The sequence below is a fragment of the Pogoniulus pusillus genome, chromosome 3 (assembly GCF_015220805.1).
Source record: "Pogoniulus pusillus isolate bPogPus1 chromosome 3, bPogPus1.pri, whole genome shotgun sequence".
Taxonomy (NCBI): Eukaryota; Metazoa; Chordata; class Aves; order Piciformes; family Lybiidae; genus Pogoniulus; species Pogoniulus pusillus.
In genome coordinates, this window is record NC_087266.1 from 21,884,198 (window position 1) to 21,904,595 (window position 20,398).

The following is a 20,398-nucleotide window of genomic DNA, read 5'->3' on the forward strand; positions in this document are numbered from 1 at the left end:
CCCAGTTAATCACCACTCATATTACAATGCAGCCAGAACTGCCAAGACTGACAGGCGATGACCAGAGGAACTGTGTCTCAGGAGACCATCATTTACTGACCCAATAACCTGCTCTGTTGGTGACAAAGTCAGACTGAAAAAACACCAATAAATACCAAGCTTCCAGGCAGACAGATCTTTGTGCTTGCAAGTAGCTCTCACTGAGTGTAGCTGTACTGACAGCAGAGAGAAGCCAACCATAGAATCATCATCCATTAGAAACCACAGATAGCAGCAATGTATTTGAGTACCAAAATCAGATAAGTTACATTATTTTGCACGTTACCCTTAAAAAAAAATGCAAACAAGGTAATTACTTAATTGCCAAGAGACAATAGAGCCCCTCACAGAGAGAGATAAGTTACAAACAGGAGAGCTTCAAGCCTGAGTGACACCTCTCATAACTAAAATGGGCTTTACAAACCCCACAGAGTCTCTTCACAGGCCACCAGAATCCATTCCCCTTTCTTCACCAAGGCCAAGAACGGAAGCTTGCCAGGCTTACCTGTAACATTTTACGTAGCTAAATCCAAGCACACAGATTTCCAATCCTAATTCACATTTCACAAAGTCCTAGCTTTTGCCTCATGCCCTCCTTAGAATGCTCTCTCAGCAACATCGGGCAAACCTGAAGAACAGCAATGCTCACATGTTTCATCCCCTGAAGCACTATCCTGGTTTTAGGTAACATTCTTGCTTCTTCCTCTAGATTTACTGCTCTCACCTTCTTATTTCAACTCAGCATAAATTAGGAACTGCTTGAAAATTTGTAACTGCTTCCAGAAAAGCAAATCCTGCCAGGATTTTCACTGCTATCATTTTATCACTCCTCCACTGCAGGAATACCTTTTATTTTAGCACAACCCAGTTCCTCTTTGCTGCCCAGATGGCCCAATACACATTCTTAAGGATCCCCTCCCCCCTCATATACCACAAATCACACACCATAAAATCCAGTAATTGTGCATACATTCTGTTAAAATTATGGTCTCTAATGTATTGCCAGTTTTTGAGAGATCATAGCTTCTTTGTGCACATGAACAACACATGACTGACACAGGGAAAGGAGGTTTTGTTCAGATGTACCTTTGGGATCAGCTACTACTTCTCAACTTCCTTCCCTCTTCCTCAGCTCTACATTTGGGACATCTTTGAGTAACAGATACCCAGACAGTCTAAAAGGGGAAAACTGGTTGGTAGGTCCCCAAGCAGTTATGGCAGGAGACTACCAGGGATATCATGAACACCAATTCATGCCCTTACTGTAACTCCAATTATTTTTTTGTCTTTTCTGCATGTGCACAAGCAAAAGCTGCTACATTTGCTTACTGAAATAACACCTACACTTTGGCCCGACAAAAGTCTATGATACTATCAGAAGAGCTACTCCTACCTCAACCAACAACTCCTGTGTACATCAGGAATGTGATACAGTTGAACTCTAACCTTGAAGAGCTCATCTTGCAGCTGTGCAAACACTAGTGCCTGTGCAAGTAAGAGGGAAATCACATTCCTAGGGAGAAATGAACATCAGACTACCCTTTAACGGCAGTGTGCACTTATATCCCATCAAAGCTCAGCCCAGTTGTGGATTCAAGCAATGGTGAAAGCACAGCCCAGTGGTTAGTATGGCAATGTGAATGACAACTGGACGGGACCTGAACTTCCCAAGGGAAGAGGCATCTTGAAGGTGAAAACCAGAAAAAGTTCCCAGCATAGAAAGCTGCTTGTCCCACAACCATATAACAGCATGCTGCAGGCAGGCACACAAAGATGATGCCGCTATGGAAGGCACTAGATATCAGGTTATTGACATATTCCACCCCAAGACTGTGAGAAACAATTCAGCAGGCTGTCCCTATCTTGTCCGTGAGGCAGGACTGCAGACAAACACTTCCGAGTTGTACAAAACCACATGTCAATTCTAACACTAATGAATGCCAGCTGACACAAAGCACAGGCTGACTGTCATACTGCTTAGCTGCTCCAGACACCTGTCACTCTTTGACCAAAAAAAAGGAGAAAAGGTCAAGACACTGTTAGTAAGCCCAAAAGGGAGACTCACTTTTTAAGCAATATTGAACTTGACAGGAACCATCATCACAAATAACACTGAGAGGTTCAGGTGTTACTGGTTACTGATGGCTTACACTTCTACAGAGCTGTCTGTGTGTTTTAGTCAGTTAACATTAATAAAACCAATCTCCACTGTCATTCAAGACAGCATTATTTGGTTTTGGATGAGAAGATGTAGTATTAAATGTCTTTACTTAGACATGTTGTATTTACACAGTTCATGTAAAAATACATACTTTTGCTGAATTCCTGCAGAACTTAGATACAGCTAAGGCTCACATATTCCATCTCCTTGCTTTCCAAATCCTTAATTGCTTTTGCAGGAATGCAAAGAAATTCAGCAAGAAGAAAGAAAGCAAAATAATTTTGTCACGTTTAAAAGCTGGCAGACCATTTTTTGACCTCTTACTTTTGACAGCATGAAGTCATCAGTGGTTATCCACGTTTCTGTCTTGATGGGGCAGAACCAGAGTCTGACACACAGACAAATATGCATCAAGGCCACTGAGCTCTTGCTTTTCCACAGAACAGGCCTCTGTGCCTTTCTGGGGTTTTACCTTAAGATCATCATTACTGACTACACTGATTCTTCTAGTCAGCAAGTATAGCCACAAACATAAATTATGATTATGGTTGTGTCAGCCTTTAAGTATTAGTCCTGATACTCTTCTCCCTTATCTGACACAGGCTCAGTTACACTGATCTGTCCATCCTGAAGTGCCAAAAAAGTACTTGACAGCAGTTATATTTGAACTGCAGTGGTTCAAAAAAACAATCAGGTTCAAAGTAGCAAGGAAGATGAAAACTCATGGAAAACACTATGGAATGGTAAAAGAGAATCTGAAGGAGGGAAAAAAGCTGTCTAATTTTTGATGTATTAAAAAAAACCCAAACATAAAACACCAGGCTGTGTAACTCACAACACTATCACTAAATAGCATGATTTGATATTTCTTGTGCATTTTAATATGTTCTAGGTGATCTCACTATAAAGAGCAAGGAGACATAAAAAAAGCAATTCTATGCCCTCCAGAGCATAAAAATAACCAAAAGCTTATAAAGACTCATGGCTATCTCCATTGTGTTCAGTTTTCTCATTAGAGAGTGAAAAAAAATCCTTTTTTGGACAGATTACTCAAAGACTGGATCAGGCACTTAGTGCCATGGTCTAGTTCATTGCATAGGGCTGAGTGATAGCTTGGACTGGATGATCTTGGAGGTCTCTTCCAACCTGGTTGATTATATGATTGTATCACACAGTCCAATGCCAATCAACTAAGTGACGCAGCATTCCCATGCAGATGAGAACGTCTCAAGCACAGAGAGTGGTAACAACTCCTTTTCTCCTTTCCCCAGCCACAGAGCTCCAGCTCCAAACAGGGCAGACGGCCCCTGGGTCAAATACAGTCAATTGGCTGAAGTGGTTTTCCAGCTGAAGATGTGTGCTAGTTTGAAGCAGGCTAGAATGTTTTGGTGAGAAGAATTAGATTACAGGCTGTGAAAGGGAAACAATGGTGATGTCTACTTCACTCATTGGCTTGCTGAGATGTACAAGAATAAAATCCAAACATAGACAAGGCACAACTTCTGATGCTAGGGAGCTCCAAGCTGCATCTCACTCTAGCCTCTCTGCCATTTCTCTGCTAATCCACTTTGCTTCCTAACCCCCTGGCCAAACCTCCATTCTTCCTTGGGACTGGGGTAAGGTTGAGAGTGGTAGGGGGAAGGTAAAGAGGCAGTTGGGAGCCCCTCCTGGGGACTCAGGTTTCTGGGAGGGGAGTTGTGTTTCTGTATTACCTTTTACATTTCTGTCGATAACTGTATATACTGTAAATATCTGCTTGTATATTGTGCTAAGCTGTACATAATGATCTCATTCAATTTCCAGAGCCAACTGAGTCTAGTCTGGGTGACTTCCAGAGTGTGGGAGGGCAGGTAACACCCAAACCATCACAAGACACTATAAAAGAACTTTCAAAAGCAACATCTAACCAGCTCCAGAACGGCACTGGGGAGTGGGCTGATCACAGAGGACATGGTGTGTTTTTCACCCCTCTACAGCTTGAACTTGGGCAAACAAACTCCAAACCTACATTCTAGGTTCTTCCCTCCACAAATAAAAGATATATTTTATTTTAAATTGTGTGTATGCACTTAGGTTACAGACTAATCTCAAAATAAAGCAATCTCTAGTGGTTAGAGAAACCAGATAGAGGCATTTTTATTGCGAGTACTCATCCAACTGAAATGGTAAAATCATTTTCTGGCAACATTTAAAAACAGAGTCTCTGTTCACTTAAATTTCTTCTCTCTTCTAACTTATTTGGGTGGTGATCTTGAAAAACCAAGAAACCTCAAAATAATCAGGACCAGCTCAGTTCCTCATGCAAATACTGGAAAGAAAATTTATATTTAAGAAATTCTGGCAACATCACATTTCTGAGTTCGTGTTCAGAAGGTTTTTGTAGTTGTCTGTAAAGCAATATTAAGGTAGTATTAAGAGTTCTGAACCCGTCAGCTGCATGCATTAGGCTCACTAGAAAGTGTGGTCATCATAAGTGTGTATTGCAGTGATGTCTTCTGACATTCCACAGAAACACCTTCATGACTACAAAAGAGATGTTGACAAGACTGGTAATGGGCAGGAGCTCAGGTAAAGACTTTCTTTGCATAATTTCCCAAGAATGAAGAAACAAAGTACTAGTAAAATACCTCAAGATGATAGAACTTAACACCAGAACAAAAAGTTCTGATCAATTTACTCACGCTCAAGAAATAACAAGCTGTATAAACTGACCTTACTGCTGGGCAAGCAGTTGGCAGCCAGGCAGACTTCAGTTCAGCTAGAGAAATGCAGCCCACACAGATTAGCATACTTATTGTTGACAAGCACACAATGACAAACACTAAGCACAGGGCTTAGAACAAATGAACTCGTTCTGTTCCAAAGAACTGAAAGGCAAGTAGGAAATGCAATTACTCTTCAGTGACTTCAGGAGGACTGCTCAGAGACAAGCCACTATACCTTTCTGAAAGTAGGCTATGAGCTCAATTTCAGAGTACCTTAGGCTTAAAGAAAAAGGTCAAGAATTCTGTGAAATTGCACAAGTGCATGACTCATGAATTGATGCTGCACCTCGTCTGCAACATTCCAAATTCTGGCACTACCTAACAGTGTTTTACAAAGAGCTGTGCAAAGCCTTCCTCATGCCCAGGCTAAGCAGAATTTTCAAATAACAGGATAATATCCGAACTAAACTACAACAGCTAGAGCTAAGTGAGTAAAAGTAATTCTGCTTTTCTCTCCCGTGGAAGACCAAGTCTTCCAAGCTGCATTCAAAGACAGAACATGCACACTCACAGGGCTGTTTTGACAGGAGTACCTTAAAGCTTCAAAATCAGATAACTAAGCTCACTGTTTTCATTTGCCAGAGTCTATCACCATGTCAGAGGATCACAGGATGTCAGGGGTTGGAAGGGACCTAAAGAGATCGAGTCCAATGCCCTGTCCAGAGTAGGACCATTCAAGCTAACTCAGGTCACTCATGTCCTCTTTTGGCAAGTGTTCAAGAAAAGCCTGGATGAGGCACTCGGTGCCATGGTCTAGTTGACTGGATAGGGCTGGGTGCTAGGTTGGACTGGATGATCTTGGAGGTCTCTTCCAACCTGGTTGATTCTATGATTCTCAATAGTAAATAAATTGCTGTAGAAATAAGTTTTGAAGACAGCTATTTAAGGCAATGAGGTACAGGTGAAAAAAGAAGCACACCTTCAACATGCCAACCTGTGGGTTTGGCCTAGACAAATACAAACCAGACAAAAACTCCTTCAGATGTACAACATGCACAGCATGGTACTCAGTTATTCTCACACAGATCAGAAATGTCTGTATTATATGAAGGCTGCTTACAAAGGTATAGGCCAGCTACCATCCTTGGTATCAATACAGGCTGGGGGTGATGAAATTGAGAGCAGCCCTACAGGAAAGGACTTGGGGGTAGTGGTGAACAAGAAGCTGGACATGAGCCAATAATGCACACTGCAGCCCAGAAGGCCAACCATATTGTGGGCTGAATCAAAAGAAAGGTAGCCAGCAGGCCAGGAGAGGTGATTCTGCCACTCTACTCTGGTGAGATTTCACTTGCAGAACTGTGTCCAGCTATGGGACTGCCTACACATCAAGGACACAGACCTGCTGGCCACAAAGATGAACGAAGGCTGGGGTACCTCTCCTACAAAGCCTGCACTGAAAGAATTTGGGCTGTTCAGCCTGGAGAAGAAAAGGATCTGGAGAGACCTTATAGCTACATGACAGTATCTGATGGAGACCTAGAGCAAGGCTGGGGAAGGACTGTTAGAAGGGCTTATAATGATAGGAAAAGGGGCAACATTTTGAAACCAGAGCAGGACATCACAGTATCAACAAGGTTGGAAAAGACCTCACAGATCATCAAGTCCAACCCTTTACCACAGAGCTCAAGGCTAGACCATGGCACCAAGTGCCACGTCCAATCCTGCCTTGAACAGCTCCAGGTACGGCAACTCCACCACCTCCCCGAGCAGCCCATTCCAGTGTCCAATGACTCTCTCAGTGAAGAACTTTCTCCTCACCTCCAGCCTAAATTTCCCCTGGTGCAGCCTGAGGCTGTGTCCTCTTGCTCTGGTGCTGGCCACCTGAGAGAAGAGAGCAACCTCCTCCTGGCCACAACCACCCCTCAGGTAGTTGTAGACAGCAATAAGGTCACCCCTGAGCCTCCTCTTCTCCAGGCTAAACAATCCCAGCTCCCTCAGCCTCTCCTCGTAGGGCTGTGCTCAAGGCCTCTCACCAGCCTCGTCGCCCTTCTCTGGACACGCTCAAGCATCTCAATGTCCCTCCTAAACTGGGGGGCCCAGAACTGAACACAGTTCACTGTGTTCACTGAACATCAGGATAGTTTTAAGTTGGATGTAAGGAGAAAGTTCTTTACAAGGAGAGCAGTAAAATATAGAAGAGGTTGCCTAGGGATGTGGTCAAGGCCCTGTGTCTGGAGACGTTCAAGATCAGACTTGATGTGGCCATGGGCAGTCTGATCTAGATGGAGGTGGTCCCTGCTCACTGCAGATAGTTGAACAAGATGAACTTTGAGGGCCCCTTCTTAACCAATGCAATCTGAGAGTCTGTGAATATAAAGAAATCTGTACAGGGCCAAAGGACATACTTATGAAGCAAGTGTGATACTGTACTATCATACATACATACATGTATACGGGGTGTTGGATTGCAGAACAGCTCTCTTGTAACTACCCACTTCAGTGCAGTAGACCACACATAGCTAAATACAGCATGAACGTGCTAAGCACAAGTTAGTCCCTGATAAGGTTTATTTGTGCATTTTTAACATTGATAGAAATTTGGCCTTCTCTGAACCCACAAGTAATGCCATATGCACTGAATTGGCCTAGGTGGATAGGAAAGTAGGATCTGTTCCCCTTGAGTTTTATTAAAACAAGGAGTTATCCAATATTACTGAAGCAGAACAGCCAACATTTTTCAAGTCAATATTCAAAGCCATAAGATGACTTATATTTGATATGAAAACTTCTTTGCTTTGGAAAAAAAAATGAGGTTGAAATCTAGAAAGAGAAATCCTTGAGTTTCTAATCTGGTTTTGTTTGATGGAGAAAACTCTAAAATGGAACTTTTCCACCTTTCATGCTACAGGTTTAGCTTCCTTAAAAGTTTCAAGTTAGGTCATCTCCCTTTTAAACATCAACTTGCATTTTCCTGGTGACAAACTGAGAAAACATTCAGTGCCACAGAATTCTGGCTTTGAAGCACAATACTCAAGAGACAGCTAATATGTCATATTTAGACAGCACCATTGTTACTGCTTTAAGTACTGCAAATATGAAATTGTTAATTTTCAACATTAAATTAAGCACCATTTTACAGAGAAAAAAAAATCAGTGTGCTTGTTCTATACTCCTTATGGGTATAAATATGCACAAAAAACTGATCTAAGCACTCTGAGCACATTATTGGCCCAAGAAAACATCACAGTAGGTGTTTGATTCCTTCTTCCTGAAGGAGTCTGTAGCAGCAGGTATTGAATCTGATAGCTGTTTCCAATAAAGGAGAAACCTGATTAGGAACCTGATGTATCATAGTATCTAGAATGCTGAAAAACTACAAACTGTCTCTGTTGCAGGGTGTAATCGAGGCTGCAATCATACAAAGTCAGAACTATGCTGGTAGTTACTCCATCACTTCTGGAAAGGGCTGTAAAACCCACAGAACTAGACAAGGACTAGTCAATTTGTTTTTCAGTGAAGATGGATTGCTCTCTAGTGATTCACTGTGCAGAGCACAGCACTAAGCAAGGAAGGAAAATGAACATGGATTTATCTTTGTGAGTAATTCCTTTAAAACTATCAAAAAATCAAGTAGCCCACCCTGGATTGAAGTTGGTGAGACCAGCCTATATGCCATGCTCAATTTCTTCAGACAACAGAGGGGTTGAAATGTGAAACAAACTGTCAGTGGTAGCAATATAAACTATGCACTGTAAATCAGCTCAGAACGAACTACACTATAATTTCAAGAACAAAAAGCAAAGCACTATCTAGACAATTTTGACTTACTTTGGCTAACCATATTTTATGATACTCCAAAAAATCTGGCAGGCTGCTTGCAGGATCTGTTTTCTGTAACTATTGCTACTAAAGAATGTTTTCTTCATTTGTAGCCTACGATTAGCTTTTTTGGATGGGCAGGAAGGGAATGATGTTCTCTTTTGCCCTAGATCTACTTCTGCATGTTGAACCTGTGTATAAGGCTGATGAGAAACAGAAAATTAAACACAAATGTAAGATCTGCATTCTTAAAATAAAAATCAAGAAATAGTGCTGAGTCTCACATGCTTTGCTCCTCACACTGTATCTCCTACTGTGCTTTCCAGGTCTGCAAGTTCTGGACTGTAACTTCCATAAATATTCTGTACTTTTTGAACTGCTTAACAATTCCCAAGCTGAGGGGTTTGGATTCTTTCCTTTTTACAGGTTTCCAAACCAAGGGAACAAGAACAACAATAAAAAAAATAATAATTCCTTTGCATTTTGGATAGATTCTGTTACCTTGACACCTCAAAGACCTCAGTAATAATAATGCTCCTGCTGTTGCTTCAGAAAGGTGAAAGACCTGCAGCATGCTTACCAGTCCCATACTGCTCTCATACAGCTCTCCATGACCCCCCAGAGAATCCAAAAGGGACATCTCCAGAGACACCACATGGAATTCTCTCACACACCTACATTTATAACCCATATCAATCCTACGGACGCTGAATTCCATTTCCTGCCTGTCTGTATGCAGATATCCACAAATAAGCTACATGCACAACGATATTCATGCATCAGAGAGCTCAAGAAGCTACATCAAATGGCAGTCACACACACATTCACACTTTGCCTCATCATGATACAGCATTGCTATAAGCTTACTACACCAAGCAAGCAGATGCACACAAAAGTAATGACTATTAAATGCATACTAGCATTTGAAGTATCCCCATTGAATAGTTTGAATATATAAGCACAAGACAGCTAGCTGCCTGTACTGTTATCCTTATTAGAACATTTTTCAACTAGATGTTCTTATTTAACATTGGAGGAAAAAAACCTGCTCTTATATTTTAACAAAGTTGCTTTTTATGGAAACAGTTATTGTGCTTCAGTCCTGAACTCACTGCAAAAATTCTCGTGCTTAAGGTTTTCTAGTGCCTGGCTGTACCCTTAGAGCTGCACAACTGGAAACAGAAAGTACAGGGATATAGATAAAAGATTACATAAATCAGAGATAAGAAGACAGAAGCATTAGAACTGTGTATATTTTAGTATCACATCAGATACACTTAATTGGGCATGCCAGCTGTGGATAACAGGTCTGAAATTTCCACATCTGTCTTATTTTTAAAAATACCTGTTGTGTTTGAGAGGAGAGCATGAAAAGAGGAAAACCAGGAAAGGTCACATGCAGCAATATTTCTTTTGTTCTTCCACAGTTTGCGCTATCGTCTAGTTTGAAGTGGAAACCACTAGGAGTGTGTGGAGCACTTGACAGCACTCACTACCAGACCTTGCTAGGCTCAAAAAAAAATCACCACTTATTTAAAAGGACATTTATCTAGGTGTTATGTTTAGTCAGAGCTTTTAAGACTTGAAAATGCAGCCCTAAAAGAGAAACTATTATTCTGGTGTTTTGGTCTTTAGTTCACTTATCTCATTTGTTTAACACTGTTCACATATAACATTGCCCCTCAACCTCCATAACAAAATGGCTTTCCAAACTGGGCTTCCTAATGACCTCTGGATTCTTAGGGCACAAAAGAAAATGATGCAGTGTCAGAGTATGCAATCTATACTCTCCCCTCCCTACTTGCCAATCATTTCTCGGTCATGGCCCTACACAGGTAGACTTTGACACAGGGACCATCCATTTCCCCACCACTCCACTCATTCTATAATACATAACAGAAGAGCACTTCATACTCAGTATGCTTCAGATAAACAACATGACCTAGTGAAGTATTAAGCACATTTTTCCTGCACACTGTTGACCTGAAAGTGATCTTCCATGCTACTGTTTCCAAAGAACCACTCCCAAATGCCTTGAACACTTAGCTGATATTTCTGATACTGCCTTTGATCTTATTGTGTTTCTACTTCTCCAAGCATGACATGAAAGCAACATTCCTGTATTCTTTTACATTTGAAATCAGCTGTATTTCAAAGCTCTGGTGTCATTATGACAACTTTATGTGATCTCCAGTGAAATCTATCTGCTGAACAGATGTGAAACAGATCTTTTGCTTCGCCACTCAGTTTAAAACCAGCTACATAAATAATTGAATGAGATGGTGTTTTGTAATGATGCCCTAATATTTGTCAAACTTTTGGAAGTCAAAACCCTGTCACTGACTACCTGCTTCAGGATAATGCTGAATGACTTTCTTTCCTCAGTAACAACTTTAGCGCGTGCTGCTACTGCATGGGAAGTACAGGAATGGATACACACGACAGGTCTTTGTATTTAAACTGCATCCCTGCAGCCACCTTGGTAGCTTTCTACATACATTCTCTTGCCACTGTGAGGATGGACCCAGTAGGGCCATATCAAGTGGTGAAGCAGCAGCAATTCATCTATCAATTAGCTTCTTAGATGGAAAGGTTTGATTCTACACCCTTCTGCCTGTAGCATGGGTATCCCAACTTTACATTTCAAAGCACCCTGGCAGCAGTGACATTCAAGGGCTCAGGAATCAGGTTAAGAAGCACATTGAAAGAACTTAAATTTCCAAGACCAAAATTTCTTTCTGATTTCAAGATATCTTTCACTGAATTTTGTACTTATAAAAATTGAGGGCAGAAATTTGACAGAATGGCAGAAGAACAATGGAGAAATGCAAAAGTAAGCAGACACTGCATGAGAGAACAGAGAGCAACACTGAGTTTTGGGCTGTTAAGCCTAAACAAAACCTTCTCGGACTTCTTTGAGCTTTATCATATCAATGACTTAAATTTACTTCTCAAGGGAAAAAAAATAGTAAGGTCTAATCATGAGAGAGGAAAAACCATGCTCTGTTCTCCATTTCCCCTGCAATCACTAGACTACAGGGTCTGCTTTCTGGTTTATTAGCTCTCTAGCCGCACAAAATTTTCCCCATGTGAGTGCCCATTTCCATCATTGTCAGAGCAGCTGAAAATGGTCTCTTCACAAAGAATCAGCCATTGCAGGAAGGTAAGTAGCAGCCTTAACCCAACAGAATCTCTCAGGAGCAAAGCCCACAGTGCCAGTAACCTGAATACACTTCCCACCAAAACCCAAATTCTGTAATTTCAGTTAACCCTTCCCCCAGACACCAAAGAGCTGGTGAAATCTAATCTCTTATGGATGCCACAGTTTGCATCCTCCTAGTATACAAGTGACTGCTATCAAGACAAACTTACAAATGTACTAGGGGTTTTAGAACATCAGTGTTGGGATACTAGGAAAGGAGACAGCAATAGGTTCTCCTCAATCACTTATCATTCTTTAGTTAAGTTTAAACTTAATGTGCACTTCTGTAAGTTCTGTCTGGATGTTCTGTCTGCTGAGTATCATCTCTTATTTCTCTGATATTTGGAAAGTATAAAGGAATCAGTTATGATGAGCCCCAGTGCTTCCCTACTGCAGGATTCATTTACATATGGCTTACTATAGTTATTCCTCAGGTTAAAGATTCATTGAAATAAATCAGGTACAGTAACAAAGGTATATTCACCAATGTGCTTTTGGAATCAACCATATAAATATTTACTTGCTACAATCCTTCAGAAGATTACCTAAGGAAGTAGTTCAAGTTCAAATCCCTGTTTCAGTACAAAGTTAAAAGACTATTCCCCATACACCACACATCCAAGCAGGAAGTACAGGTAAATATTAAACTTGTCCAGAGCACTGGGAAACACTCAGGAGCACACCATACACACAAGGAACAGAACAGGAATGCTGGGCACTCAACTGTCATTCTCTCAAGACGAAGGATTTTTTTTCCTTTGTGGAGCTTGTCTTTCATGAGCATCACTCCATATCACAAACTGATCAGTGCTCCAAACCGAGCTGCACTTGTTGTTGTTGGAGACTCACAGGATTTCCTATGTCACTTCACCTCCGTTAAGCTTTAAACTTGCTTCCACCTCCTATACAGCATGAGCACAGATTGGTAACTGAGGCACAGGGCTCAAGTTCAGTGCTCACATGGACACTGATTCCCACTCTTAAACATGGAAATCACAAGACAGAAAAGCTCATTTGCCTCAGCACAGAGACTAACACAGTGAGGACATCTGACCTCACAGTCTTTGAGCAGACTTGCAATTCAAATATTATTAAAATAAACCTGATAGGGTTTATTATTTCACTGTCATGATAAGGCAATTTATGTCCTATCTTTCCAAAAGAGAAGGCAAAACAATTTCAGTTCCAGCTAAGTTACAGTCTTTATGATTTGGAAACAACAGCTGTAGTTTTTGCCTAGTTTATTATTTGCCTATAAAGTTCCTCACAATTCTACTAATTTAATTTTACCCCCCAAACAAGTTGTAAAAACAAACTCTACCCAAAATGTTTTCATGAGTGCAAGGAGCTTTTAATAAGAACATTTGCACAGAAGGAATGAACTTTGTCCCTGACATGACTGTCCCTACAGTCTCCAGACCTCCACTGTACTGAAACCTTCAGTTTTAATTTTGCAAACATTAAAAAACTGAAATGCACTAATTTAATTTGATAAAGGGAGCAGCTGCTAAGCATGGAAAAAAAAAGCCAGTCCTCTTAGCTCGATCCATTTGGATGAGTGATTTGCCATTGGAATGGGCTGCCCAGGGAGGTGGTGGAGTCACCATCCCTGGAGGTGTTCAAGCAAAGCCTGGATGAGGCACTTGGTGCCATGGTCTAGTTGACTGGATAGGGCTGGGTGCTAGGTTGGACTGGATGATCTCGGAGGTCTCTTCCAACCTGGTTGATTCTATGATTTGAGAAGTAAGCACCAGTAAGACCCATCCATTTAGTTATTCTTACCTCAATAATATACAAAACCACATTCTTGTAGAAGCAATATAGTATGCACTTTGTAACGCGATTATAACTCCAAGCTCCATGGACCAATAACAGCTTCTCCAGGTAGGAAAACTGAAAGAGACAAAAAAATGTTTTCACATACATGAAGAACTGTTTAAAGAAAAAAAAATTAAATTGGTTGAAGCAAACCCCTGTGCTCAGGATAAAAAAAACCCCAACCCTCAGGTGTGTTATGAATGCTGTTCTTCCTGCGTGGTACACAGACAGCTTAGCAGAACATAGATGCAAAAAGCAACACAAAATATTTACAAGAAAAGCATTTCTAGGTAGCAAAGCCTCTAAATTCTTTTAAGAGGTCTTCACTGGCTCTAAACAGCAAGAAGTCTTTAATTAGTATATTACTATCCTGGTAGAAAAATGAAGCAAGGTTAACATCAAATAGGCTTGAATGTAAATGTGAACTTTCATTTCATGCTCAAAGAAGATTCCCCAAGTGAGGGCTTACAAGGCTCAGAACTTCTTTTTTCTGTGTTAAATGAAAAATCTGGCAACTTGAAACTCTCTTATATTGAAATAAAATGCATCAGGCAGGGAACAAGTTGAAAAACACAAACACAGAGATTATATAGCACAAATACTACATTAGCATTTTCAGCTCACAAAAAGCATGCAATTTTCTGTTATACAAAGAAACTAAACTATTGACTAAAGAAAGGAGTGTCTGCCAAAAAGAGCAAGTAAATGAGTCTTGTAAAAACTGATACTTTTCAACATTAATTTGAACTGCAGGTACAGCTCAAACTCAGCTTCTTGATTCTACAGTCTTGAAAACGGACTTGCATAATTTTCTACTCTTGGCACTGTCAGTAAACTTTATGACTTGCTGTGGTGGTTTGGGAGTTGTCCCTCACACCCTATCCACCCACCCCCTGCCCCGATTCACCAGCACTCTTGCAGTACTCTGCTTTTGTTCAGTTACAGACAGCTCAAACTGGTGACCAGATTTACTGCTCAGCATGTGTGCCCCTGAAGAGTTCCCGGACATTAAGGCAAGACCATTATTTGCTTTGCTACCTTTTCTATGAAGTGACTTGATAAGGAAGCTTGACCTAAATTGAAATTCTAGATCATTTATTTTAACCAGAGCTTATCTGAAATTGAAAGCCGCAGTAATAATGAGGACTGTCATGAGATAACTCTGCTCTCATGATTTCTAGCACTGAAATCACTGAACCACAAATCCTGTAAGAATAGCCTCTCTCCCATGCATCAGTGACTCAGATGTTAGGATACTCCAGCAAGAAAAGAGAGGAAATAAAAGTGAATCAAGCTTCACAGTTCAGTCTTTGCCCAACTTGACTCAGGAACTGAAAGTGGGACAATCACAGGGGAGTAGCTGACTCACTAGATGCCTGATGCTTCCCAGCTACAACTTTTCTCTTCAGAATTCACTAATAAAATACATCAGCAGTGATCAGAAATTTGTATCTACATAACAACTCATTCCAAACAACTCTAAGAGAACACACACACCCTAAAAAGCTTCTCTCTCTGCTGAGCCTAACAAGTCACACAAGTTAAGTGGACAAAGACACACAGTTAAGACAATGAAAACAAATCCAAAATGCAAGCCAAAATTTCCAGAGGAACACTGAAACATTAACATTTAAGAAAGAAGTTTTCCTGTTTAAGAGCAATTTCTAGATGCCAGATGCTCTCTGGACGATGATGATAAAGCCTTTCGCTGTAGAAAAGAAAGTTATAAAATTCTACTACTGTCTCACTAAACAGTTAGGTCATTTGATTGGGGAATTCTCTAAACATGGACCACTAGTGCAGTATCATTTCAAGGGGAAAGGATGAAGCAAACAGATGCTCCTCGCACCTGTGGAAGCTATTTGGAGTAGAATCATACCCAAGTTGCTGTTTTATTTTTGTTTGGTTCCCCTTGGACTCCTGTACAAGCCTATACAGAGACTTACTCTTCCTGAAGTGCCTGTTTCTGGTACCACTGCATTTGAAATATCATTTCAACATGAGATGCTACAAAATAGTGGTTGTCTTAAATTACTCAATAAGAACATACTCTGCCTGCAAAACATGCACATAGAATAAGGCTTTAGCTGGAGTTGTATGTCTTTGCTGAAAGAAATATACCCCATAGAGATGAAGTTTTCCTTTTGAACACTTTGAAGTACACAGTATGCACTATCATACAGTATTAGTCCTCTTCACAAGTGGGAGTCCTTGCTATGTTTTCTCATCATCACAAAGCTTTTCTGTAATGTCACACAAAAAAAAACCCAAACAGTTTCACAGTTTTCAACTAATTTCTGAAAGTTAAAATTCTACACTGCTGTGAGATCAGCTTTTATTTCATACTGAAACAAGAAGATTTAGTTTTACTATCAGTAACTCCCTGACTGGAACTTAAACCCAGGGCAATTCACTCCCACATTCGAACACTAAACACAAAGATGGGAGGGAGGGGATGGGCGTGGGTGGATGTTAATGTGGAAGTACCACATCTGTTGAATTACTTCTTTAGATTTAACATTACTGCAAGTAACACAATAGGAATTAAGTTTGAGAGAGCCTCTACGGATAAAAGTCACTGCTTATGTTTACTTATTAGAATGGAAGCAATAAACTAATCTAAAAAAGTAAAGAGCTTTCAGCTATGTCATGCAGCTGAAGTTATAGTCTAACAAAGGTGAAATTTCTAAAGTCATAACAAGATACCACTGACTTTGATTATGGAAGTTCCTAGAAATACTTTGGAATATTACTGTTTATGATAGAATAATGCTTTGATAAAACAGCCTAGGATACACTTGGTGAAAGATCTTGGTTATATATTATAATATATGAGGGCTGTGCTGCCATTCAGAGACACTCAGGCTGGAGAGTGGGGCAGGGGGAAATTTAATGAAGTTCAACAGGGCCAAGTACTGAGTTGTGCACCTGGGAAAGAGGAAACTCACGTATCAGTATAGGTTGTGGACTGACATGCTGGAAAACAGTGAAGGGGAGAAGGACTTGGGAGTCCTGGTGGATGGCAGGATGGCCATGAGCCAGCAGTGTGCTCTTGTGGTAGGGAAGGCCAATGCCATTCAGGAGTGTATTAGAAAGGGTGTGATTAGTAGGTAGAGTGAGGTTCTCCTTCCCCTCTACTCTGCCCTGATGAGGCCTCATCTGGAGGTCTGTGTTCAGTTTTCAGCCCCCCAGTTCAAGAAGGACAGGGAACTGCTTGAGGTAGTCCAGTGCAGAGTCATGAAGATGATTAAGGAAGTTGAACATCTTCCTTATGAGGAGATCCTGAGGGAGCTGGGGCTTCTTAGCTTGGAGAGGAGATGACTAAGGAGTGACCTCATTCATGTTTATAAATACGAAAGGGGTGAGTGCCAGGAGGATGGAGCCAGACTCTTCTCGGTGATGCCCAGTGACAGGACAAGGGGAACAGCTGGAAGTTGAGGCATAGGAGGTTCCATATGAACCTGAGGAAGAATTCTTCTCCTTGTGAGGTTGACAGAGCACTGGAACAGGCTGCTCAGGGACACTGTGGAGTCTCCCTCTCTGGAGATATTCAAGAACCATCTGGATGTGTTCCAGTGTGATCTGCTGTAGGTGTTCCTGCTCTGGTAGGGAGGCTGGACCAGATTATATTTCAAGGTCCCTTCCAGCCCCTGACATTCTATGATTCTATTCAAGCCTAAAATCCAGGGTGATTCATCAGACCACAGAACAACAACAATGCAAAAGTGCCACTTTGCTTTGCAGCACGGTTAACACAATAAACAGTCATCTGTGCAAACAACAGCATCATCCTTGCCTTTTCAAGAAATCATCTTCTACTGAAACTATCAAAAGATGGTATTTCTTATCACTTAGTGGAACAAATCTGCATACATCCAGCTAGCAGGCAACATCAACTGATGTTCACTGAAAATACAGTGGATCACCTCTGCTTCCCTCAACTGTAAACAGTATTCACAGAACATTTACAATCTCTTTCCTTTGTTGTGTTTCTAAGCCTTTATTCCACATCTTTGTTTCTTCATTAAATCAAAAAAAGTTTTATTACTCTCCTCCTTTGGTGCAGCAGTGCTGAATTGTATGGAGTAGTTTTGGAGTACTCACCCAAACAACATTCAAAACAACATATCTAAAATGAAAACACTGGACAGGTCTCTAAAACTGTGATTAATTCTTGGATATATCACAAAAAAATTAAAAAAAAAAAGAAAAATAAAGCAGGCAATGCCTCAACGTAAGAATTTCCAACTAGTCAAACTCATATGCACCTGGTTATAATGCCTACTGGTAGTAAGAGAGAGGAGTTTGTACCAAGAGAGATAAGTTACACTTAAAAGCACACTAGCATAAGCATCACAAAAAGTACTTCCCCCTGATCAGTGAAGAATCAAGACACTGCACAGCTATTGGGAAGGAAACAAACTTTGAGGGAAGGTGCAGTTTTGCCCTGAAGAATATAAATTCTTAATAACAAATCCCCCAAATCATCCAAGACAGCTGTTTTAGACAGCTGTCAGGGAAAGGAAACAAGCAGATGCTTCTAGCATGAAGGCTAGAAACCATCAAGCACTGCATTGACTGCACAGTACATTTCTGACAACAGGATATAGCAGTTGCTCTTTTTCACTTCTGACCTGTGCAATAGCATAATCCGAGCAATTAGTTGCCTGCATGCCCTCGTTGCCACTGATCCCCACTCCAACGTGAGCCGTCTGGATCATTCCTACATCATTGGCACCATCCCCAATGGCAAGTGTTATGGCATTGACATGTTTCTTGACCATGTCTACTATTTCAGACTTCTGGAGAGGAGATACTCTGAAAAGGAGAGAAAAAGGTGTCAGTTTCTGACATGCTGAGCAATATACCTTTCCCAAAAGAACAGCTGTAATCTACATTTAGAAGTAATCAAAGTGCAGTTGCTGGGAAGTTTCTTTATTCACCAATTACGCTTCAGACTGTGTGCCAGACCGTTTCAGAAAAAGAAAGTAGCTCTAAAAACAGCTTCATATTTATCTACTTGCTCATGTTGTATGCAAAAGAGACCAAATCAATACGAAAGACTCAAAAGCTTTGTGCTCCACCCTCGACTCCACCTGAAGCACTCTAGCATAGATAAGTGATGTGACACTGGGAACACTGGTGAAAAGTTCCCTCTTTGGCTACGACAGTTAACAGATTAACACTACAGGCTTCCCTGTCTGCTGCCAACAGTCCATTCTCCATCCAAGAGAAGAAAAACCACTACTACATTCAGAAAGCAAAGCAGAGACATGTTCACTAGTTTGGAAAGGGCTACTGCACATTTACCCTGTTCCCTCCTCCAGCTTACTTCCTCACTTGCCAGACCATCTTTCCAACCTCAGACCACATACAGTTCGGATAAGGCCTCTCCCTGATTTCACATGCATCTTGTGTGCTGCTGCAACTCAAACTTCAATGAAGTTACTAAAACCCCAGCACAAGAAGAAAAGGCTGATTATGTGATATCTGAATATTTTTATCAGTTCTTACTTTAACCTGATTCTTCTCTCATTTTACATCAGGTAGAGTTATATTAAAAAAATATGGCATTCAATAGAGTTAAATCAGTTTAAATCAGTGAGAAGTGGAAAAATAATCAGGACTAGGTTGCTAAATTGGATAAGACACCCAGAATGTCTTCTTTTTCATGAAAAAGCTGGGTCAGGTTACCAAATCATATGAGGTATTCTGGAAATACCTGCATGTAGATGAAATATTTCCATTCTAACCCCATCTGTACAAACAACCCTAATTCCTTTCCCCATCAGTTTTACTTAAAGTTCCAAATTATTTTATATTCCCTTTGATAATGCTTTAGACAAAACTTTTCCACGTCTCAGGTCGGTCACATAAAACTCAACACAAAGAACGTAATTGATACCTAAAAGCCTTACTATTAAAATGGGAGGAGAATAGGGAGCTTGGGGAATGGGAGAGGCAGAGGTTTTTCACATGGTACTTTTTCCAGAGCATGTGTCCTGTGGGAGCAACCTACGCAGCCTTTTAATACACTTGGTTGGATTATCCAGTGATCAAAAACTTCAGTCTTTACTTGTCCTGCACTTAGCTTTATGGCCTTGATTTTGTTCAGTGATCACCTCTTAAAATAACTTGATGAGTAATTAGAGGAGAAAGAGCTCCTAACAAAGAATTGGTGGGCTCAAAATTCCCATGTGAACTAAACCACCTGAAAGGTCTAGCAGCTGTCCTGTTCTAAAAAGCTGAAAACAGGAAAAGGTTGACTGGGCCATAAAATTTACTTAATACTGCTAGATAGATTTATTAAGCACTCAACTACCTGGCAATGAAAACACACTTGGCACTGTAGGCGCTCTGTTAAATGACCAACACAAGTCCCCAACATGCTAACCAATCTGTAGTGCATGAAAGGTAGCAGTTTGTAATTATGCAGCAGCTCCGAGTACAGTGTGCATCGAATGTTAACTTCTCTCTCATACAAAAACACTCGCACGTACATTCACCTCTTCTACCAGCTTCCTGCTCCCCTGGCACCATGCCCCTCAATATTCACATAATTAAATGCTAAAGCATGGAACAAGGAGCCAACAAAACTGGAAGCCATAAAATGGGAACTCCAGAGAGACTTGTAGTCATTGCTGGAGGGAT

General features: G+C 40.8%; 1 protein-coding gene across 4 annotated transcripts in view; it reads right to left on the minus strand.

The window, feature by feature from the left end:
- Positions 1-20,398, minus strand: part of ATP8A2 (ATPase phospholipid transporting 8A2) — a 377,320-nt gene that overhangs the window by 160,983 nt on the left and 195,939 nt on the right. For all 4 annotated transcript variants that reach the window (XM_064172175.1, XM_064172155.1, XM_064172165.1 and 1 more), the window contains 2 exons: positions 18,382-18,565; positions 13,712-13,822 (listed from right to left, as the gene is read on the minus strand). In XM_064172175.1, coding sequence (XP_064028245.1) covers positions 13,712-13,822; positions 18,382-18,565 — 295 coding nt within the window. The remainder of the gene's footprint in view (positions 1-13,711; positions 13,823-18,381; positions 18,566-20,398) is intronic.